This window comes from Bos indicus x Bos taurus, chromosome 29 (genome assembly GCF_003369695.1).
Source record: "Bos indicus x Bos taurus breed Angus x Brahman F1 hybrid chromosome 29, Bos_hybrid_MaternalHap_v2.0, whole genome shotgun sequence".
In the NCBI taxonomy this organism is placed as follows: domain Eukaryota; kingdom Metazoa; phylum Chordata; class Mammalia; order Artiodactyla; family Bovidae; genus Bos; species Bos indicus x Bos taurus.
This window is the reverse complement of record NC_040104.1, coordinates 7,986,644-8,006,237: the sequence shown is the minus strand read 5'-3', so window position 1 is coordinate 8,006,237 and position 19,594 is coordinate 7,986,644. Positions and strand designations below refer to the sequence as shown.

The 19,594-nt window shown below is 40.6% G+C and overlaps 1 protein-coding gene across 2 annotated transcripts; it reads right to left on the bottom strand.

Moving 5' to 3' along the window:
• Positions 1-560: 560 nt before the first annotated feature.
• Positions 561-17,707, bottom strand: MAJIN (membrane anchored junction protein). Of its 2 annotated transcripts, XM_027532594.1 has the most exons (8): positions 17,603-17,707; positions 12,080-12,125; positions 9,316-9,391; positions 9,016-9,141; positions 8,127-8,158; positions 7,736-7,827; positions 2,493-2,565; positions 1,502-1,613 (listed from the first exon to the last, which is right to left on the bottom strand). In XM_027532594.1, exons 1-8 carry the CDS (start codon positions 17,701-17,703, stop codon positions 1,587-1,589), a joined length of 573 nt encoding a protein of 190 aa, XP_027388395.1. In that variant the 5' UTR covers positions 17,704-17,707; the 3' UTR covers positions 1,502-1,586. The 2 variants fall into 2 exon arrangements, with proteins under 2 accessions (XP_027388396.1, XP_027388395.1); XM_027532595.1 differs by lacking the exons at positions 8,127-8,158; positions 9,016-9,141; positions 9,316-9,391 and adding exons at positions 561-943; positions 6,120-6,183 and having other exon boundaries at positions 1,496-1,613.
• Between the last annotated feature and the right edge of the window lie 1,887 nt (positions 17,708-19,594).

Below are 19,594 nucleotides of genomic sequence, written 5' to 3'. Positions count from 1 at the left end.
GTCCTCCAGTCCTCACGCAGAGTGACTTCCCCTTCAGCCCTTCTCCCCTCAGGTCCCAGGCCCTTCAGTAGCCCACCTCATCTGTCCTCCCCACCTAGGGAAAGGTATCAGAACAAGGGGTCTCCAAGAGACCCCTTTAGCAGTCCAGCCCTAACTTTTCCATTTACCATGAGACACTTCCAGCATGACAGATAATCAGCTCTGTTCAAAGAGTAGGAGTGACAAGCGCTCATTACCTTACAAAGTGGCCTATTCTAATGCTGGTCATCTCTGCAGTTAAAAAATGCCTCTAACCTACACTAACTTCAAGTTAATCCAGTAAACTGCTCTGCATTACTGTCAAAAGCCAAAGGAGTAGCTAGATGAGAAGAATTTATCTACGAAGAGACTGTATTTTGGGGCCAAATGGGGTGAACTGACAAGACATGATTTCTTGAGGGGCAGCAGGGCTCAGGACATGGACATTCTCTAGCCCGGCCAGGAGAGTTGAAGATTTGAGGTCAGGTACAGACTCCACCTACCCAAAGTGTTCTGTTAACAACTGGATCCCTGTATCTTGAGAAAAAGATAAGAGTTTGCTCTCTCTCTACTCCCACTAAAATTCAGTGATTAAGTCTTCATAAATAATTTATTGTCATTAGAAATCAAAGTGCTAGAGATGAAAGACCCAACTGGCCCATTGGGCAGTAAAATTCTCAGACTAAAGCATTTTAGAAACTTACATTCTTAGTGATTTAAATTGGGTGAGGACACTCCTTTGTAAAGAGGCAAATGACAGGACAAACCCACAAGAGGACTCAGGGAGTCTGGGGCTTTCGTTCTCCATGACTGGAGCGTCAGAAGCAGAGAGCGGAGTGGGAAGGGTCACTGCCCCTCCCACTGCTGCATTTAGGAGGCTCACTGGCTGCTCTTTCTGAAGAAATACCTAAACGGGAAGAGAGAGCTGCAGAAGGAGAGCAGAGCAGGTTGAGACTCCAGAGGTCCAGTTCCCCTCTCCCAGGTCCCATTAGGGCTCTATTATTAGCTAGGGCATTTCTGCTCTGAGACCACTGATTGGAAATTCAAGTCTGAAACAGCATTTGAAAAGGTACCCACGTTAAATTATACTCTGGAAGTATAAATAAAGAACAATAGCAATGGGATGGCTGAGCTCTAGACACATGAAGGGATTTGTTTTGTACTCTGCAAAAAGGACTCTGAAGACAGAGCCTAGGTTCAGAGAGAAGAATGGAACTATTTTAGTAACAAAATCAACTGAATAACCCAAACACAATAAGAATAGTTGTTGTCCAAGTAACATTTGGTATATCAGATTCAATGCTGGGCACATCAGGGTGGGGTAGGTTAGTTAGGACCCTAAAGCTCTATCTCATTTCCATCATTTGTTCTGCACAAAATAGTGATTTATAAGGGTAATCCGCTTTCTTTTCTAGTCTTCTTTCCTTGAGAGATTCAATGGGGCTAAGTTTAATGGCAGGAGAGAAGTCTGTCTTACGTCAGAAACCCGAAGAAGCCACTGGTTCCCAGCTCTGTGGGTCCCTCAGCTGGAGGTGGATTGTTTTGCTGCGATGGTGGGATAGTCTTCCCTACCAGGCTGTCCTCCCACTTAGAATCTGCAAGGGAAACACTCAGGCAGGGAAAGGGCTACTTGTATGTGAGCAGGAGAAGGCAGGACACTGAGAATAAGCCAAGGGCAGCCTCAAACCAGGATAAGTGAAGCCAGGGGCATTGTTGGCTCTGATCTTCTCAATTTCATCCCAGCTCAGTAAGAGGCTATTCTGACCTTGGAGTATTTTCAAAGTCAGGTCGAGATTTTTTACACTGCTCAAATCCTAGACACCTACCATGGCTGGTGTGTCTACACGTGGACTGACAACTTGTTGGAGAACTCACTTTGCTCATGTGCCTGCATCTGTGATAACTGCATCCATACTGAATTCTCATGCTGAGTGAAAGATCAGCAAGCCAAAAGGGTGACACCTTGACATGCATTCCCAGCCCCTGCCAAGCACCATCTGCACCTTCCATATTAACACTAATGCCCTAAAGAGAAGAGGAGGAGAGACAGCTTCCCAGATTGTTCTCTGGGATAGAAAAGCAAAGCATATCCCTCCCAACTTTTCTGTAAAACTTACATGGAATGTTCTGAAACTGTGGGACCACCAGTTTTGCTATCAGAAGCACAAGAAGAACATGCATTGCCTCTTTCACTCCATTTGGGAACTGCTGCTGCTGCTGCTAAGTCGCTTCAGTCGTGTCCGACTCTGTGCGACCCCAGAGATGGCAGTCCACCACGCTCTGCCGTCCCTGGGATTCTACTGCAGGGGCTCCTATTACCCAAGAGCATGCCCCCAGACTGAATGAACAAGCACCTCCACGGGAGCAAGGCACATCGCCCACTGAGTGTGCCCAGACTCAAAGAGCTCTGTGCTGCTTTGCTCATCAGGGGACTAAAGAGGACAGGATGCTTACTAGAGGAGACCAGAACCTACCCTGGTCCTGGACATCGGTGACATCAAATGCTGGGGTCTTCTGGCATTCTTGCTGGGTTTTTCTTTCTCTGTTCTGATTAAAAGACCAAGAAAAGTCTTAAACTTTACTCTTTTCCAGCTTGGGGGTCTGAATGCTATTTGCTGGTGAAGAGATTTCACATCAGTGCTGGGGTCTGGCTCCTGACTGCCCAGGCAGGTTCTATTTTTCTGTCCTTTTCCCATATCAGCTTCCCAAACACTGTCCTTCTAAAATCATAATGTTTAACAGACAAGAACAAACCAAGCTGGGTGTACCTTACCATTCCATGTTTCTGAGTACCAGCTATTGCCAAGGACAGAATTTCAAGTTTTCAGAAATCAGGAGGACCTTTATTTTACCTTGGAGAAAAGTATAATCTATGTGGTAAAACTGACATATAAACTAAGTACTATAAGTCAGTGTGATAAGACTACCCTATCAGTCTACATAGAGTACTGCGGTTGCTGAGAAGGATGTGAAGAGAGTGGGTAGTGGTTAGACAAGGAAGACTTCACAGGGGAAGTGTTATTTAAGTGGGGCCTCAATGGACAGCATCAAGGAGTCAAAGAGAGCAGGGCATTCCAGACAAGGACATGATGTACAAGGGCACATTGCCATTAACATGTAAATATGATCAATGTGGCTAGAGCCAGCAGAAACATGACTGTGGCGTAAGCAGCCAGCACACTACAACACAATCTTATTTCTCCCTGTGCTACTGCCCTATAGACCTTCCTTTGTACTTTGAAGAGGACACTCTATAGCCTGGTTCCAAGCCTGTAATATTCTCCGAGACACCTAGATAGTCAGAAACACGGTTTATATATTTCTTTTTGGGAATCACTGCCAACTGGTCACTTCCCTCATTGAGGCAAAACCTGAGGCTTGACTACCCAGCAGTGCTGGGGAGTTCTTGAGCCATTTTGCCGGTGAAGAATTCTGTAGCAAGCGGCTGCCGACTGTTAGGGTGTATCAAGGGGGCAGAGGCACAGCGATGCCAGGAAAGGGAGGACAGGTCCTCCAAGCTAAGCATGAGCTGATATTGCTGGTAACCTTTTCCACAAGCCCTTAAATCCCAGACCACATGGGCAGCCACCTAAGTCATACTCCTATAAAAGTGAAAAGATCTCTTGGGCAGAAGGAGACTACCTCTCTCTTCTTCTATATAGGGTGGAGGGGAAACTAGAGGCCCTAGATATGATTTCTAGCTTGAGGGAAACTACGGTTTGCAATTTAAATCCTGCTGCATTGGCCCTAAGGAAAGCATCTACTAAGGCTGGAAGTGGGGACCAGAAGCGCAAAGGCCCTGGGGCAGAGGCACAGCCCATCTCTGAACCCGTGGAAATTTCCATGGTAAGAGAGCCTTCGTGCTCTCCTGAAATCTTGACAGAGGTTTCCTCAGGCAAATGTTGTTAAGAGAGGAAAAACATTATAGCGTGAAATAACACTTAGGGTACCATCCAGGACATCCAGCCACAATAATACCCTGAAAACCTGATGCAAAGCTGTCCCCTGTACCTTCAGGGTCGCCTCTGCTTGGAAGTGCAGGTCAAGCAAGCAGAGGCGGAAAAGAAAGCTACATGCACAGCAGTCTATTTCCCTTCTGGACCATTCATCTGCTCTCTTCCATTTTTTTTCCTTTTACAGTCTGGATCTCTAGATCTGGGAGCTGAAGTAACAAAAGGAATGAGTCTGCCCTTCTTATCCATTCTCCCTAAACACCTCTGATGAAACAGAGACCTTATTCAGGTATGTGTTGTATTCTTCTAAGCTTTCCCTGCACAGGCTCCCTATGTGTACAGATGTGCACAATCCATACTGTGTTTCTACACCTTAACTTCCCCCAAAGGGGAGCGAAGATATTAAGCACCGGACCAAAGGAGCGTGTTCGATTCTTCCAGCTCTTAGTGACTTGCACTAAGAATCACTGTGATCATGTTAATTTAAGAGACGTCTGCTCTCTGACAACAGGGTCTACAATGAAGATCATTTGGGCTTTGAGTCAAAATCAATAAACATATTCCTTTTCTTTTTTCCTCAGAGTTTTTTTTCTAACCCAGTATCAGGTTGACAAGGTAATTATGTTGAGTTAAGAAACTGTGGGTTCTTGAGGGAGATGATGCGTCAGACTAAGAATAGGAAGGTACAAAGGGTAGAGAGTGAGGGAAGTGTTCCTTTAATAGTAATTATCTTGGTTGTATAAAGTGTCTTTGTTCTCCAGAGCTTCATGTCCTCTTCTTGTACTTTCTAAATTCTTCTTCTTCCCTCTCAAAAGGATGAGAGTATAGAGGGAAACCACCTGCTAAGATCACTGCATGGGCCAGCTGGCCATGGGTATAACAACACGGCTCTGTACCCTGCTCCTGCCTACAAAGGCAGAGGTCTTCATCTTTAAGGGTTCACTCTACTCCAGCTAAATGGTAAACTCCTGGAAAAAAACTAGATTTTATATGTTTGTGTGCACTCCAGCACCTAACACAATGCCTGGCAAACAGGGGACAGAATTGTTTAGAAATGAAAATCAGTTTTCTGCTTAAAAATGTTTTAGGGAATTCCTGTGATCTTGAAGGTGGCTTTAAGACCTTTTAGGATGAAGCCTGTGCTGACCTCTCCAGTAGGTCACCAGAAGCACTGTACTCTTACACTCTTTCCACTTGGCCTAAGTGCTTGGCGCACCCTGAGCTACTCTGCGAACTCTCTCTCACACCCACTTGGTCTCAGTGAGGTTCTCCTTCGTGGTCCCTTTGTCCCCTGGGCTTCCTTTATTCCTGTTCATAGCACATTTATCATAAATTGTCTGCCCAGCTTTACACTTTCAGCACTTCTGGGGGAGAGTGTGCTTGCTAGTACTTGGCACACAGTAGATACTCAATAAATGTTTGCTGAATGAATGAATATGTAAATGTTTACTCAATAACTGATCATGTTTTGGATCCTGGGAAGGTGAGGGAGGTGAGCTAGGAAATAAAAGTCAGAGCTGCTTTGGAGCTATGGTGGAGAAGTAAGAAACGTCACAAATAACAGCTATTTCAAGGAAAAAGCGCATTATTTTAGGGACTATTATGGAAAAGAAGCCCTAAAATTGAGGAGTAGCAGATGTATGAATATCTAAATGGAGAACAGACCTCACAAAATGAATCAAGTATTATTGAGGCTGACCCATCATTGCTCTAAATGAAGTTTTCTTTTACCAGTATCCTGTGCTGATACAAACCTATTTTGTCTGTAAAAATTAGATGTTCCCAGACTCAGACTCCAGTGCAGATGAGGGCAAAAAGCTTACGGAAAAAAAATTCTACACTGGATTTCACCTCAACTCAACAGACCTATTTTCTTTTTCGACTGCATAGTATAAAAAAGCAGCTCTTTAAGCTAAGAGAAGGCTTTTTAACAAAAGGATTCATCGATGTGTGTATTATGCAGCTACATTTAGGACAGGCTGTGGCAAGGGTGGATGGCTGAAAGTTGTTCTGAAGACAGGGAAACCTGAGAATGAGTGCAGTGAATTCAGTCTGTACTTAGGACCAAGATGTGCTGATAATAGGAATCCTGACTCGTAACCAAACAGAAATAGCCAAGAGTCTTGAAGTCTCCATTTTGGTGCATACCCTCCTGGTTTCCATAGGGGGCTTCTTTTTGCTGAGCCCTTGACTGGAAGTCCCCATCTCGGCCCTAAAGTGGGAGGAAAAAAAGCCCAAGAAGCATTACTGGCAGCGGCAACATCCTCACATTCAAGCAAAAGTGTCCCAGATGAATATTTCAGCAGGTTGGCTATTTTTATGCCACTCCTGGCCTGCAGAATAAATTGTGTGGCCAAATTCTCTTTGGGTGCTGCTTTAATTCACAGCAGAATCACAATTTGAGACACTTGGGGATCTAGGGGTTGAGAAAGGGAAAATGTGATTGACAGCAGGATTTTGAAATACTTGGTTGGGCATCAAAACACAGAGAAAGGGAAGACATGAGGCCCCTTCTCCGTGAAAAATTCAGTCAAACAGAACCAAGCAAAGCTTCATACCTTCAAGCATCCTCACATCCCACCTGTCTGGAGGAGGAATTTCCCGCCTCTTCACTGACACGTGCATTAGGACAGTGTAGGGGTCAGCTCCTGCGTGGCCCACCCTCACAGCCCCATACATCCCCACTGCCCTTGTTATGTCTTGGTGCCCACATAATACCAGGAAAAGGACACTTGCTTTCTGTGAACCTGAGTTGAAAGCACTTTGGCTTGGGGAGCAAACCACACCTTGGATTATTCCAGCATCTCTCTGTGGGTGCTAATATGAAAAACTGAATTGTCTTACTGACTCATTCTGTCCTTGACAGAGAATCAAAAGAAGAAATAAGTAGCCCCTACAATAGTAACTTCAACATGTTAAGAGTTGTGCTCAACACTCCCCGTAATTTGCAGCACCTCAGCCAGTAATTGAGGCATACCCTCTTACAGACATCTATGTTTCGACCTGTACTACCTCTTAAGGTAGAGTTCCAAAAGCTGCACAGGCTCCGCAAGCAGCAGACACAACCACCCACACCTGCCGGAAAACTGAGAGCAGGCACAAAAATATACTACTCACTGCATGAAATAAGATTATATTTTATTCGTTCTCACTCTTTTGAGGCTTTCTCTATGTTCATGTATGATACTGTGGGACTTCATATCTTATGCCTTCTGAGTGTCTTTTTTCTTTCTGTTTTTTGGCTGCACTGCTCGGCTTGTTGTTGTTTAGTTGCTCAGTCCTGTCCAACTCTTTGAGACCCCACGGACTGCAGCCTGCCAGCCTCCTCTATCCATGGGATTTCTCAGGCAAGAACACTGGAGTGGGTTGCCATTTCCTTCTTCAGGGGATCTTCCCGACCCAGGGATCAGACCTGAGTCCCCTGCATTGGCAAGCGGATTCTTTACCCCTGAGCCACCAAGATCTTAGTTCCCCAACCAGGGATGGAACCTGTGGCCCTTGCAGTGGAAGCTCAGAGTCCTAACCACTGGACCACCAGGGAATTCCCTCAGTCCTCACTGAGGATAATGAACAGAAAAATTCTACTTTGCTAAGGAAGTAGATTTGCAAATTATATTGCAAATACCAACTTGCTTCCTTCCCTTAGTCTACCCACCCGAATAAGCAGCTATGAATGAAGCCCTGAGACAGAGAGTGACTCACCCCAACAGAGGGCAAGGCCTAGCTAGAATGCAGGGTTTAGTGCCTCACTCAACACCACTGACCTGTTCAGCCCTGGCCTGGCTGGGGAGCTGGGCACTTCTCTGCGTTTTCGTTTCTTCAGCACGGCTTCTGCTGTTTTCCTCTCTGCCAGGACCTTCAGAGAGGAACCAGATTCCTGAGACTTTTCCTTTTCCAGAGTTGTTCACATGAGGGCACAGTGAAGAGAACTGCCCATCTATAAATTGCCAAAGGCAGCTTTTAACATCAGCTTTGTAAGTAAGGATAGACAAAGTCTCAGAAATCTAGCCAAGAAGATAAAAAATTCTCAAGTATACAATCCTTATTGGACCTGGGCAACAACCAAAGGGCAAAAGAGAGGAGTCAAGAGCAAAACATGAGATAATAAGAGGCAATAAAGGCAATTTTCATCTCATAAACAAAAGGCAAACTTACCAACCCAAGAGGACTGCTGTTCATTGATTTTCCTACAATAGGAAATTTGAATATCATAATGAAGCAAGGCTGTTTCTTCATCGACTTCTTAGAACTGGTCCTAGATAAAACTTTGGTGTGTGCCCTTTTCCCTTTCACGTGGTTATCAGTTTTCCAAGAAATACTGTGTCTCCAAACTTTTTTCCTCCCTTATTTTATTGTCATCTACAAGTCATGTGGAGATGACGTGGTGAGAGATGACTTGACTCCACTGTGTCATCTAAAAAGTCTGACACAGATAATATTATAACAATAAGTCACTTAAAAGGGGATGATCCCTATTATGAAAGAAAAAAGGTAGAACTTATGGCATCAGTGACAAATGAATTGAGGTATTTTGAGATAATGCCTTTGTACTTTTTTTTTCCCAAACTGGTAGATGTCTCCTTGTCCCTCTATTTGTAAAAATAACAATGGCCCCCAGAGATTAAAAATTGGGAGATATGTTTAAGATATTACTAAGTGAAAGTCATTAAATACTCTAAAATGGAAGGAATTATTTATATCATAGGTTATTTTTCATTGAGTTATTACCCTAAGTCATACTGTACTTTCCATTTCCCAGTACACATTTAATATTTTCAACAACTCAATGACTATTATTAGTTTTCACCATTTCACAAAGGAGGCATACAAAGACTGAGTAATTTATCTAAGGTCACACACTCCTAAGTGGCAAATCCACCAAGATTTGAACCAGGCAGTCTAGCTTGGAGGACATGCTCCTGACTTCTGCAGTGTCAGTGTGGGGGCTCAATCTGGCTATTTCACCACATTCAGCACTGCTAACCTATGGATGTTCAACCGCCCCCTTTTCCTTCTCCACCTACACTTTCATCGTTCTACTTACCCGGTGACAGATTTTCATGAAAGCATTTCATCTCCACATACAGAGTGAAAACAAATGGATAAGGGACCAAGACAGCTTCCCCATGTTTGAACTTCAGATGGGACACTCTTTCCCATTTGCTTTTATCTGGGATGTGCTAAGGACTGAGGATGTAGCCAGTATGAATCCCTGAGTACTATTTTAGAGGAAAGACTCCGTCTCCTTTCCATGACCTACCCTCCAAACTGCACGGGTTTGCTGCTTCCACTTGAATCTACAGTGTGAATTGCAGCTCATTTCCCCCCAGGAAAGAAAGGATACAGGGAAATACAATAAAGTGTTCTGTAGCAAATGGCTGTAAATTATCCAGGTTTCCTAAGACCGCACGAATAGAATCCTGAAAAAAAAAAAGTGAAATAACTTTAATACTAATTTCAGCCAGTCTATTAACTTACCTCTATCGCTGTTCTTCACATACCCTATACTCTTTTAGAGTCCAACTACTTGCTGTTCCCTGAATATACCTTCCACTTCTCCACTTCTCTGCTCTGGCCTGAAATACCCTTTTAGTCCATCATCATATGACTAAATTCCACTTATTCTTTTATGGCACAACTCAAAAGCCATCTCCTCCACAAAATTTTCCCTAATTTCTCAAGTTGAATTAACTACAGGTCTCAAATTTCACAGTAGTTAGCCTCGGGCCTTCACTATATTCCATGCATCTTTTTCCCCCTTCTGTGCCTCCAGGCTTGTGAAATCTGAATTCCTTGACCAGAGACTGAACTCTGGCCCAGCAGTGAAAGTGCTGAGTCCTAACCACTGGATTGCCAGAGAATTCCCTCCATGTACATATTTTTATTTTCTTTACTAAGAAATCTTCTTGAAGGAGAATACATACCTGATTTGTCTTAGCATCCCTTCTCTGCCATAGTGGATGAAGCATAACAGGTCCTCAACAAATAGATCCTGGATTTGTTGCTCAGTTCTGCTGGACTTTCTATGACCCTATGGACTGCAGCCCACCAGGCTCCTCTGTCCACGAAATTCTCCAGGCAAGAAAACTGGAGTGGGTAGCCATTCCCTTCTCCAGGGGATCTTCTCAAGCCAGGGATTGAACCCCATTACAGGCAGATTCTTTACCATCTGAGCCACCAGGAAAGCCCCAATGAATAATATTGGTATTTATTTATATGTACGTATTTTGCTTTAGTTTATGTCAAACCTTTTCTTCTACTGTCTTTAAATCTTAATTATTTAGTCTCTAATTAACCTATGCTTATTAGTATATGGGCAAAGAGTCTGATATGACTGAGCACTCACCACTACTCAAGAACCCTTTAAGATAAAAGATTTCTATTATCCTCATTTTACTACTGAGGAAACTAAGACAGAGAGAGGTACAGTGATTTATGGAAGGCTACACAGCTAGTAATGATGGAGTTAAGACACAAACCCAGGCAGTGGGGCTCCAGAGCTTACACTCCTAACCATTAGACTAAACTGCTTATCAATATATGTTTTCTAAGTGAATGACAAAGGATAACTTCTGCTTCAAAACTAATGAGAGTAAAAAAAAAAAGAACATATAAAAAGCACTTCAAAAAGTTTTAGGGAATTCCCTGGTGGTCCAGTGGCTAAGACTCCACACTCCCATTGCAGGAGGCCTGGTTTTGATCCCTGGTCAGGGAACTAGATTCTGCATGCTGCAACAAAGAGTTCACATGCTGCGACAAAGACTGAAGATCCTGCAACTAAGACCCGTGCAGTCAAATAAATCAATAAATGTTTTAAAAAAACACAACATTTTTATATGATTATAAATGCATATAAGTGTTCTCTAGCTACCATTAGATGAACTATTGTGCAGCAAGAACCGCATACATCTATTTCTAATCCTCACTACAATCCTGAAAACTGATATTATTTATCAATCTTACCGACAGGTAAGGAAACAGATTCAGATAAGGAAGACAAATTTCCCAAAAATTGTACTGTGAAGGCAGAACTAGAGTTCAAATCCAGGTTTCATTGGTTCTAAAAACTATGTTTGCAATACTTTACTGCCTTGAGCTTTTCTCTACCCATATTAAGTGAAGCAAAGTGAAATAAATTTTGCTCTACTCATAATTAAAATAAGCAGAAAACTGTCATGATCCTATGTTAAAATAATTGCTATTTATAATGATGCCTCTGAGGTCCTCAAAGATCTTACTGTATTTTTCAACACATAGCTAAAGAGTACCTTTAAGGCTTTGACTCAACTTTTTGGCTTTACAGTTTTGCATTTGTATATGTAATTATATTCAAATTCTTTGAAATGTGGCAGCATATGTCTTTATAAATTACAACAGTCATAGAGCACTCAGTCATGAAGTTAGAAAAGAATACACTAGTTTAAAACTCTCATATTTTGAATGAGGCAAATAAGACCCAGAGAGAGAAATGATTTGCTAAGGCTCACACATTTCTTAGTGGTTCAGCCAGGACTAGAAACTGCGGCCAGCCCCCAGAACTCTAATTCCTTGTCCAGTGCTTTCACCAGTTTACAAATTTGTCCACCGTCTTTGTCTTCTTCTTGTGGGAGAATTTAAAGCCATTAGAGTTGGGTAGTAAAGGAATGAAAATGAAGTGGAAATATAGCAAATGCAAATGTTTCCAATTAAAATGAAGACACAGCAGCCTTGTCTGTGTATTTACAGTTGAGTTTCCTGAACGTCAAGTACCAGGCAGTGGTTGGGATGGTGAGGTTTCCCAGAGCCCTGGAAGGCAGTCCTCCGGATGCTTTCTCTATGCCAGCCGCCACAAAAGACAGCTGCCCATGGCTGGGAACTCTAGTGGAAACAAAATCACTCTTAGCCTCAAAGGTGCTGACACTTCAACTAGGAAAATTGAGAAAGAGTATAGGCTTTAATTTCCCTGGAAAAACAGTAACCTTTCTCTGCAGAGGAAATGTGGCAGGGAGAAGTCAAGTAATCAAGAGGAGATTGTGACTCAGTTTGTAGGAAACAACTAAAACCTAAATAGGGATGCATCCTCAGCTTAAAAAACAACATTCCCAGAAGTTGTCTGCTTCTTTCCCTACCTCCAGCTCCTGGACGATGACTTCCTTGTTTTCTACCTCTTCCCCTCTAGAAGGTAAACAGACAAGAAGTAAATGAGCCAAGAAGAAAAGCTCTGGAGACAACAGACTCTAGTAAAAATGACATTTCCAATGAGCTAAGGGAACATAACTAAATAACAATTGTGTGTGCTGACCCAGTGCTCAAGGGAAGAAGAGCTCACTAGGTGGTGCAGACTGAAAGCTGGTACAGGCTGTACCAGAGTATCTTCTCCATGCCCTGCCGGGACCCGACACTGCCACCGTTAAGGTTAATAATTGTTTAGACCAGTAGTACAAGTGCAATCTGCGGACCTCCGGGGGTCCTCAAGACCCTTTCAAGGAGTCTCCAAGGGCAAAATTAGTTTCATAATAATACTAAGATATTATTTGCCTTTTTCACTATATTGACATTTGTATCATAGTGCAAAATCTGTGGTGGTCAAAATGCTGGTGCCTTAGCACAGATCTAGTCAGTTGCACTAAACTGTACTAGCAATTGTAGCCATCTTTGCAACCACACAGGAAAAAAAATTCAATTCCATTTAATATGTTAGAGGAAGAAGTAAGGCCTTAATAATTCTATAAATCTCACCCCCCAAATAATGGATTTTAATATATTCTGTGATAAAACAGGAAGTATGGATAAAGTGTTTCTGCGGCATACCAGAAGATGATGGTTCTCTTGAGAAGTGCCTGCACAACTGTTTAGGTTGCAAACTGAACCACATGCTTTTTCATATTTTATTTGACTGGTCAGCTGACAGATAAACGATGGTGTTTATTCAGACTTGGGAATGTGACAGACATTTTCTCAAAAGCGAACAGTGAGCTTATCAATAAAACTGACAGTATTTGTTGTTAAGGACAAATTTTTGGATTTCAAGTAAAATTTTGAATTTTGGAAAACTTTTATCCACCACTGTAGGGTTGACAACTTCCCAATACTTGGGCATTTTTCTGATAAGATTGGTAGTGATATTAGCAAATATGTTTTTTGATACTGTATATGAAGCGTGTTGACATTTGAACAATCTGCAAGTGAAACAATATTTTCCAAGCGACCATAGAAACACTTCAGGTTACAAAATCATTCTAGGTAAAAGATCAGCTTTCAAAGAACAAGATAGACCAATGGATTTTCATGTTGCAGAGATCAGAAAGTACAGTGATATAATTTCAGATTCCACATTGCAACTAACCTTTAAAAAACTACTATATTTTTAAAAAATGAAACTGAGTTTCCTGGTTGTCTAGTGGTTAGGACTCGGCACTTTTACTACTGTGGCGTGAGAGATCCCACAAGTTGTGCTGTGCAGCCAAAAAAAAAAACCAATTTTTTTAATTTAAAAAAATAATAAAAATTTAAAAAGAAACAAAATAAACAACTGTTATTTGTCAAGTTTTGACACAGGGCCAAGGAAGATTATCCACAATGATCTGAGAAGACTATTAATATATTCCTACCTTTCCCTACTACAAACATTTGTTGTTCAGTTGATCAGAAGTGTCCAACTCTTTGCAACCCCATGGACTGCAGCATGCCGGCTTCCCTGTCCTTCACCATCTCCTGGAGTTTGCTCAAACCCATGTCCACAGAGTCAATGATGCCATCCAACCACCTCTGTTGCTCCTTCTCCTCCTGCCCTCAATCTTTCCCAGCATCGGGATCTTTTCCAATGAGTTGGCTCTTGACATCAGGTGGCCAAAGGATTAGAGCTTCGGCTTCAGCATCAGTCCTTCCAATAAATATTCAGAGTTGATTTCCTTTAGGATTAGTTTGACTAGTTTGATCTCCTTGCTGTCCAAGGGACTCTCAAGAGTCTTCTCCAGCACTGTGGTTTGAAAGCATCAATTCTTCGGTGCTCAGCCTTCTCTGTGGTCCAACTCTCACATCTATACATGACTACTGGAAAAACCATACCTTTGACTATATGGACCTTTGTTGGCAAATATATGTAATGCTACATATATATGTACAGCTGAGTTTTTCATGTAATTCAACCAAAAGAAAAAACTCACGACAGATTAAATGTAAAAGCAAATACAATAATCTAGCAGTTTTTTTATTAAGCCAGACATTAATGAGATTTGCAGAAATTTAATGTGATGTCAATCCTCCCATTAATTTTTGCTTTAGAAAATATGGTTTAGTTACAAAGTTGTGTTTGACTCTTTTGCCACTCCATGGACTGTAGCTTGCCAGGCTCCTCTGTCCATGGGATTCTTCAGGCAAAAATACTGGAGTATATAGTTATTTTTAATAAAAATATATTAAAACTTAATAGGTATATCATTATTTTAAAATTAATATTATACATTTAAAAGTTGTGCTAAAATACATATAACCTCAACTTTTCCATTTTAACTATTTTTAAGTATATAATTCAGTGGCATTAATTAATGGGTTGGCCAAAAATTTTGTTCAGGTTTTTCCATACAATATTACATTCAAAACCATGGCTTGCAGTCAGCACTACCTTATTTCTAAAACTTATTTCCACAAACTGAAACATTGTGCTCTTTAAACAATAACTCCACATTCTTCCCTTTACCCAGCCTGTCTTTATGAGTTTTCCTATTTTAATATTTCATATAAGCAGAATCATACAAGATTTGCCCTGTTGTGACTGGCATATACCTAGGAATGAAACTGCTGGGTCATATGGTAATATGGTCATATGGTAAGGGCTTCCCTGGTGGCTCAGACGGTAAAGTGTCTGCCTGCAATGCAGGAGACCCAGGTTCAATCCCTGGGTCAGGAAGATCCTCTGGAGAAGGAAATGGCAACTCACTCCAGTATTCTTGCCTGGAAAATCTCATGGATGGAGCCTGGTTGGCTACAGTCCATGGAGTCGCAAAGAGTCGGACACCACTGAGCAACTTCATTTCTTCATGGTAATTTTAACTTTTTGAGGAACTGCTAAACCAGTTTCCATAGTATCTGCATCATTTTACATTCCCACCAGCAATGTATGAAAGTTCCCATTTCTCCACATCCTTGTCAACAACTGTTGTTTTGTTTTTTAATTATAGCTATCCTAGTAGGTGTGAAGTGGTATATCATCGCAATTTTGATTTGCATTTTCCTAGTGACTAAAGATATTGAGCATTTTTTCATGTGCTTACTGGCCATTTGTATATCTTCTTTAGAGAAATGTCTATTCAAGTCCTTTGTCCATTTTCAATTGGATTGCTTATCTTTTTGTTGTTGAGTTGTAGTTCTTTATATATTCTGGATATTAAACTCTTATCAGATACATGATTTGCAAATATCTTTTCTCATCTGTGGTTTTCCTTTTCACTCTGTTAGTAGGGTTCTTAGACATATAAATTTTATAAAATCAACTAAGTGCAATTTATCTAATTTCTTTTGAGGCCTGTGTGTTTGGTGTTGTATTTAAGAAACCACTGCCAAATCCAAAGTCATAAAGATTTGCCCCTATGTTTTATTCTAAGAGTTTTAGTTTTAGCTCTAATTTCGTCTTTGATCCATTTTTAGTTAACTGTAGTATATTGTGTAAGATAAGGGTCCAACTTTATTCTTCGGCATGTGGATATCCAGTTTTCCCAGAACCATTTGTTAAAGAAACTCTTCTTTCCCATTGAATGCTCTTGGCATTCTAGTCAAAAATCAATTGACCATAGATGTTAGTGAGGTTTTATTTCTGGGCTCTCAATTCTATACTATTTATTGGTTATAGTCTGTCCTTATGCAGTACCACACTTTTTGATTACTTATAGTTTTGTAGGAAGTTTTTTAATTGGCAAGTATGAGTACTTCAAATCTGTTCTTTTCCAAGATTGTTTTGGCTATTTGGGATCCCTTGAAATTCCATATGAATTTTAGGTTGGGTTTGTACATTTGCAAAAAAAAGTGCCATTGGGATTTTGCTAGGGATTACATTGAATCTGCTGATTGCTTGAGTACTGTTTTCATCTTAACAATATGTATATCTGGCTGCACCACAGGGCATGCAGGATCTTATTAACAGTTCCCTAACCAGGGATCAAACCTCTGCCCCTAGCAGTGAAAGCACAGAGTCCCAATCACTGGATTGCCAGGGAATTCCCATCTTAACAATATTAAGTCTTCCAATCCATGAACACAGATATCTTTCTAATTAATTAATTAATTATTTTGGCCTCTCTGCATGGCTTGTGGAATCTTAAATTCCCTGACCAGGGATTAAATCCAGCTCTGACAGTGGAATTCTGGGTCCTAACCACTAGATCACCATGGAATTCCTATAGAGGTCTTTCTATTTAGGTCTCCTTTCTCTCAGAAATATTTTTTAGTTTTCAGTGTGCAAGTCTTGTACCTCATTGGTTGAATTTATTGCTAAGAATTTTTTTCTTTTTGATACTATTGTAAGAAAAATTGTTTTCTTAATTTTCTTTTCAGAAAGTACTACTAGTTTACTGCTAGTGTATACAAATCAACTGATGTTGATTTAGTATAACTTTGCTGAATTCATTGATAAGGTTTAATAGTTTTTTGTTGGTTTGTGTGGATTTTTTAGGTTTTTCCACATATAAGATCATGCCAGGAATTCCCTGGCAGTCTAGTCGTTAGGACTCCATGCTTTCGCTGCCAAAAGCTCAAGTTCAATCCCTGGTTGTGGAATTAAGATCTCACAAGCCATGTGGTGCAGCCAAAAAAGAAAAAAAAAAAAAAAAAGATCACGTCATCTGCAAACAGAGATAGTTTCACTTCTTCCTTTCCATTATGTATGCATTTTTTTTCTTGACTAATTGCTCTGGCTAGAGCTCTAGTACCATGATGAACAGAAGTGATGAAAGTGGGCATCCTTATCTTGTTCCTGATCTTAAGGAAAAAGATTAAGTTTTTCACCACTGAGTATGTTGTTAAACTGTGGTTTTTTCACATATAGACTTTATATTGAGGAAGCTCCCTTCTACTCCTAGTTTGAGTATTTTTATCATGAAAGGGTGCTAGATTTGGTCAAATGTCTTTTCTGCATCCATTGAGAGGGTCATGCGGTATTTTTTCTCTTCTTTCTATTAATGTGGTGTATTATATTGATTGATTTTTGTATACTCAACTATCCTTGCATTCCTGGGGTAGTTTCAGGAATATAAACAATGCCAATCTTCTTATTAATTTTTAAAAATATGGCTATTTTAAATAAAGTGTTATAGTATTTTTAAATTAATAAGTAATTATTTGAAATTGTTCTTTTGATTTTATATGATAAATATTGACAGGTATGACTCATTTAATCAAAAACTCTTTGGAAGCCTCAATTTTAAGAGTGCAAAGGGGTCCTGAGATAATTTGAGAACCACTGCCCCAAAGGTATGCTATTACCAATTTAAAAACTTATATGAATAATAAATATATAGAACATAAAATACCTAGAAAAGAGAGCTACAAGGTGCTGCTTCAGCCAGTCTCCTGGACTTGGTGAAGGCAGAGAAGGAATGACCTGTGGGAATGTATTAACCTGTGTTTGTAAAGGCTACCCTCCTAGTTTTTAAAATTACCTGATGCTGTTGCCATATCTAATTTTGAATTTATACACGTTGGGTCCTGCATGAAGAAATCTTGTCTCTGGAAATGGGTAGGTGAAAGGTTTTAAACTCATTGCTTCCGAACAGTAACCTAAATAAAATAGAAGTGTTAAAGAATTACGAAAAAGCTAAATATGGTTCCTTATGTATGGAAATAAAGCCTGCCCAATCTGTAGCATCTCTTCATTAGTATAATGTCCAGTTCTCAGTATCACTGCCCATGTCCCAGGCTCACTTCTAATATTAATTACCTGGATCATTTCTCCACCTGCATGGGGAGGATATATGATATTCTGAGATAACCTTTATACTTGAAGTCAGAAGACCTAAGTTAAAGTTTTGCTGTTTACCTTATGACCTTGTACAAATTACTTCTTTTCCATGAGACTAATGATACTAACATCTGATGATAACAGGGTTTTTGTTAGGATTAAATCTATCTCCCAAATATCTCTTGCATCTGTTCTCATCCCTTGCCCCCATTTTCTCTGGAACCTAGGCCAATGTGAAGAGGGCTCAAATCAAATAATGAAACAGTTCAAAGGACGCACCAGTAAGAGGCAACTGGGAACACCTCTGCTGTTAATTTTCTCTGACGTTTAGGAATTAGCACACCTTCCTGCTACAGCCAGTGCAGGAAATAAGGACGTACACTGATGTTTTAAAGTCTTGCCAAGGAGGGCCTTATCTTCCCACCTCTCAACTGTTCTTCTTCACCACTTATGAGAGGACCCTGCGCCACAAGACTGCCCCCTACTCTCCTAGCACTTACTAGTTTTACTTTTCCTATTCCAGAATCTCTACTCACTTAAAGGCCTCTCTGTGGGAAACTCAGAAGAAGAAATGGAGAACGAAGTACGGCATGCCTCCTCTACTCCAAGAGAGCACTTGGTATGCACTCAGAGGACTTTTCTATGCCTCTTTTTATTTGTAAAGTAGAGATAATAAGCCTTGTACTTTCTGTCTCTTCATATGGAAGTTTAAATAATAAATAATGAGAGTAAAAGGTCCAGAGTTTCTAGGATCAAATCTACCCATATACAATGCAAGGTATTGATTTCCGAGGCAGCTGAGCTGAGGTAGACAGGACAAGCAAAAGTAAGAATAATTTATGTTTTAATCTCAGTTCCATTATCCCTACATAGCTTTTCTGGGCCTTGGTTTTATTATTTATACAATAATAACAACTTATGTATGTAACAACTAACAACAATTTTTTGTCATACCCTATTCTAAGTACCTTATATATAGATCTTACTTAATTCTCACAAAAAGCGTATGAAATAAGTAATCTAAATATGATAGATGAGGAAATTGAAGCACTGAGAGATGAAGTAAGTTTTATATGGCTATGGATTTTGGAATTGGAATTCAAATTGAGGCAGTGTTAATTGAGACTTGATGGTCTTAACCACTTTTCCATGCTGCTTCCTGGGGTTATTAGAAAGCAAAACAAAAAAAACAAGATAATGACTATAAAATCATTTTGCAAGTATTAACATATTATATACACATAAAGAACTATTTTCATTATTCTTTCCTCCATATTACCCTGATTCCATGCCTACTCAGCAGGGAGAACTCTAATATGTACAGTTGGAAGATCTATGTGCCCAAAGAATGGCATTCCCCACAATTTCCAAAGTTCAAGTCTGGGGCTGCCAGTAAAGAGATATCCCAGTGTCCGATCTTGGCTGCTTGGGATTAGAATGACAGGAGGCTGGAGCCAAAACCCGAGACTATTTAGACTAGAATTGCACTCAAAAGTGAAAAGAAATAGTTGGTGCCAACTGCAGAGTTACCAGAGGGGAAATACTGTTCACATCCTGAGAAAAACTTGCACATTCTCCATGCCCTCGGCATGGCAAGAACCCACGCTAGATTTGATAGTGTTTTTGGTGCTAGATGACTTTACCAAGTAAGCAGGGACCACCTGATGAGACTTAGGTTGCTGCCACAAAAACT

What these genes read in the sequence shown, in the direction of transcription:
- MAJIN (XM_027532594.1), bottom strand. Translation starts at nt 17,703, where the DNA reads ATGAGTTTAAAACCTTTCACCTACCCATTTCCAGAGACAAGATTTCTT. An exon ending in ACACTTTATTGTATTTCCCT is followed by an intron (nt 9,142 to 9,315) that starts GTATCCTTTCTT and finishes AGCACATCCCAG; the next exon opens with ATAAAAGCAAATGGGAAAGA. An exon ending in GCCAGGCCAGGGCTGAACAG is followed by an intron (nt 2,566 to 7,735) that starts GTCAGTGGTGTT and finishes TCTTTTAATCAG; the next exon opens with AACAGAGAAAGAAAAACCCA.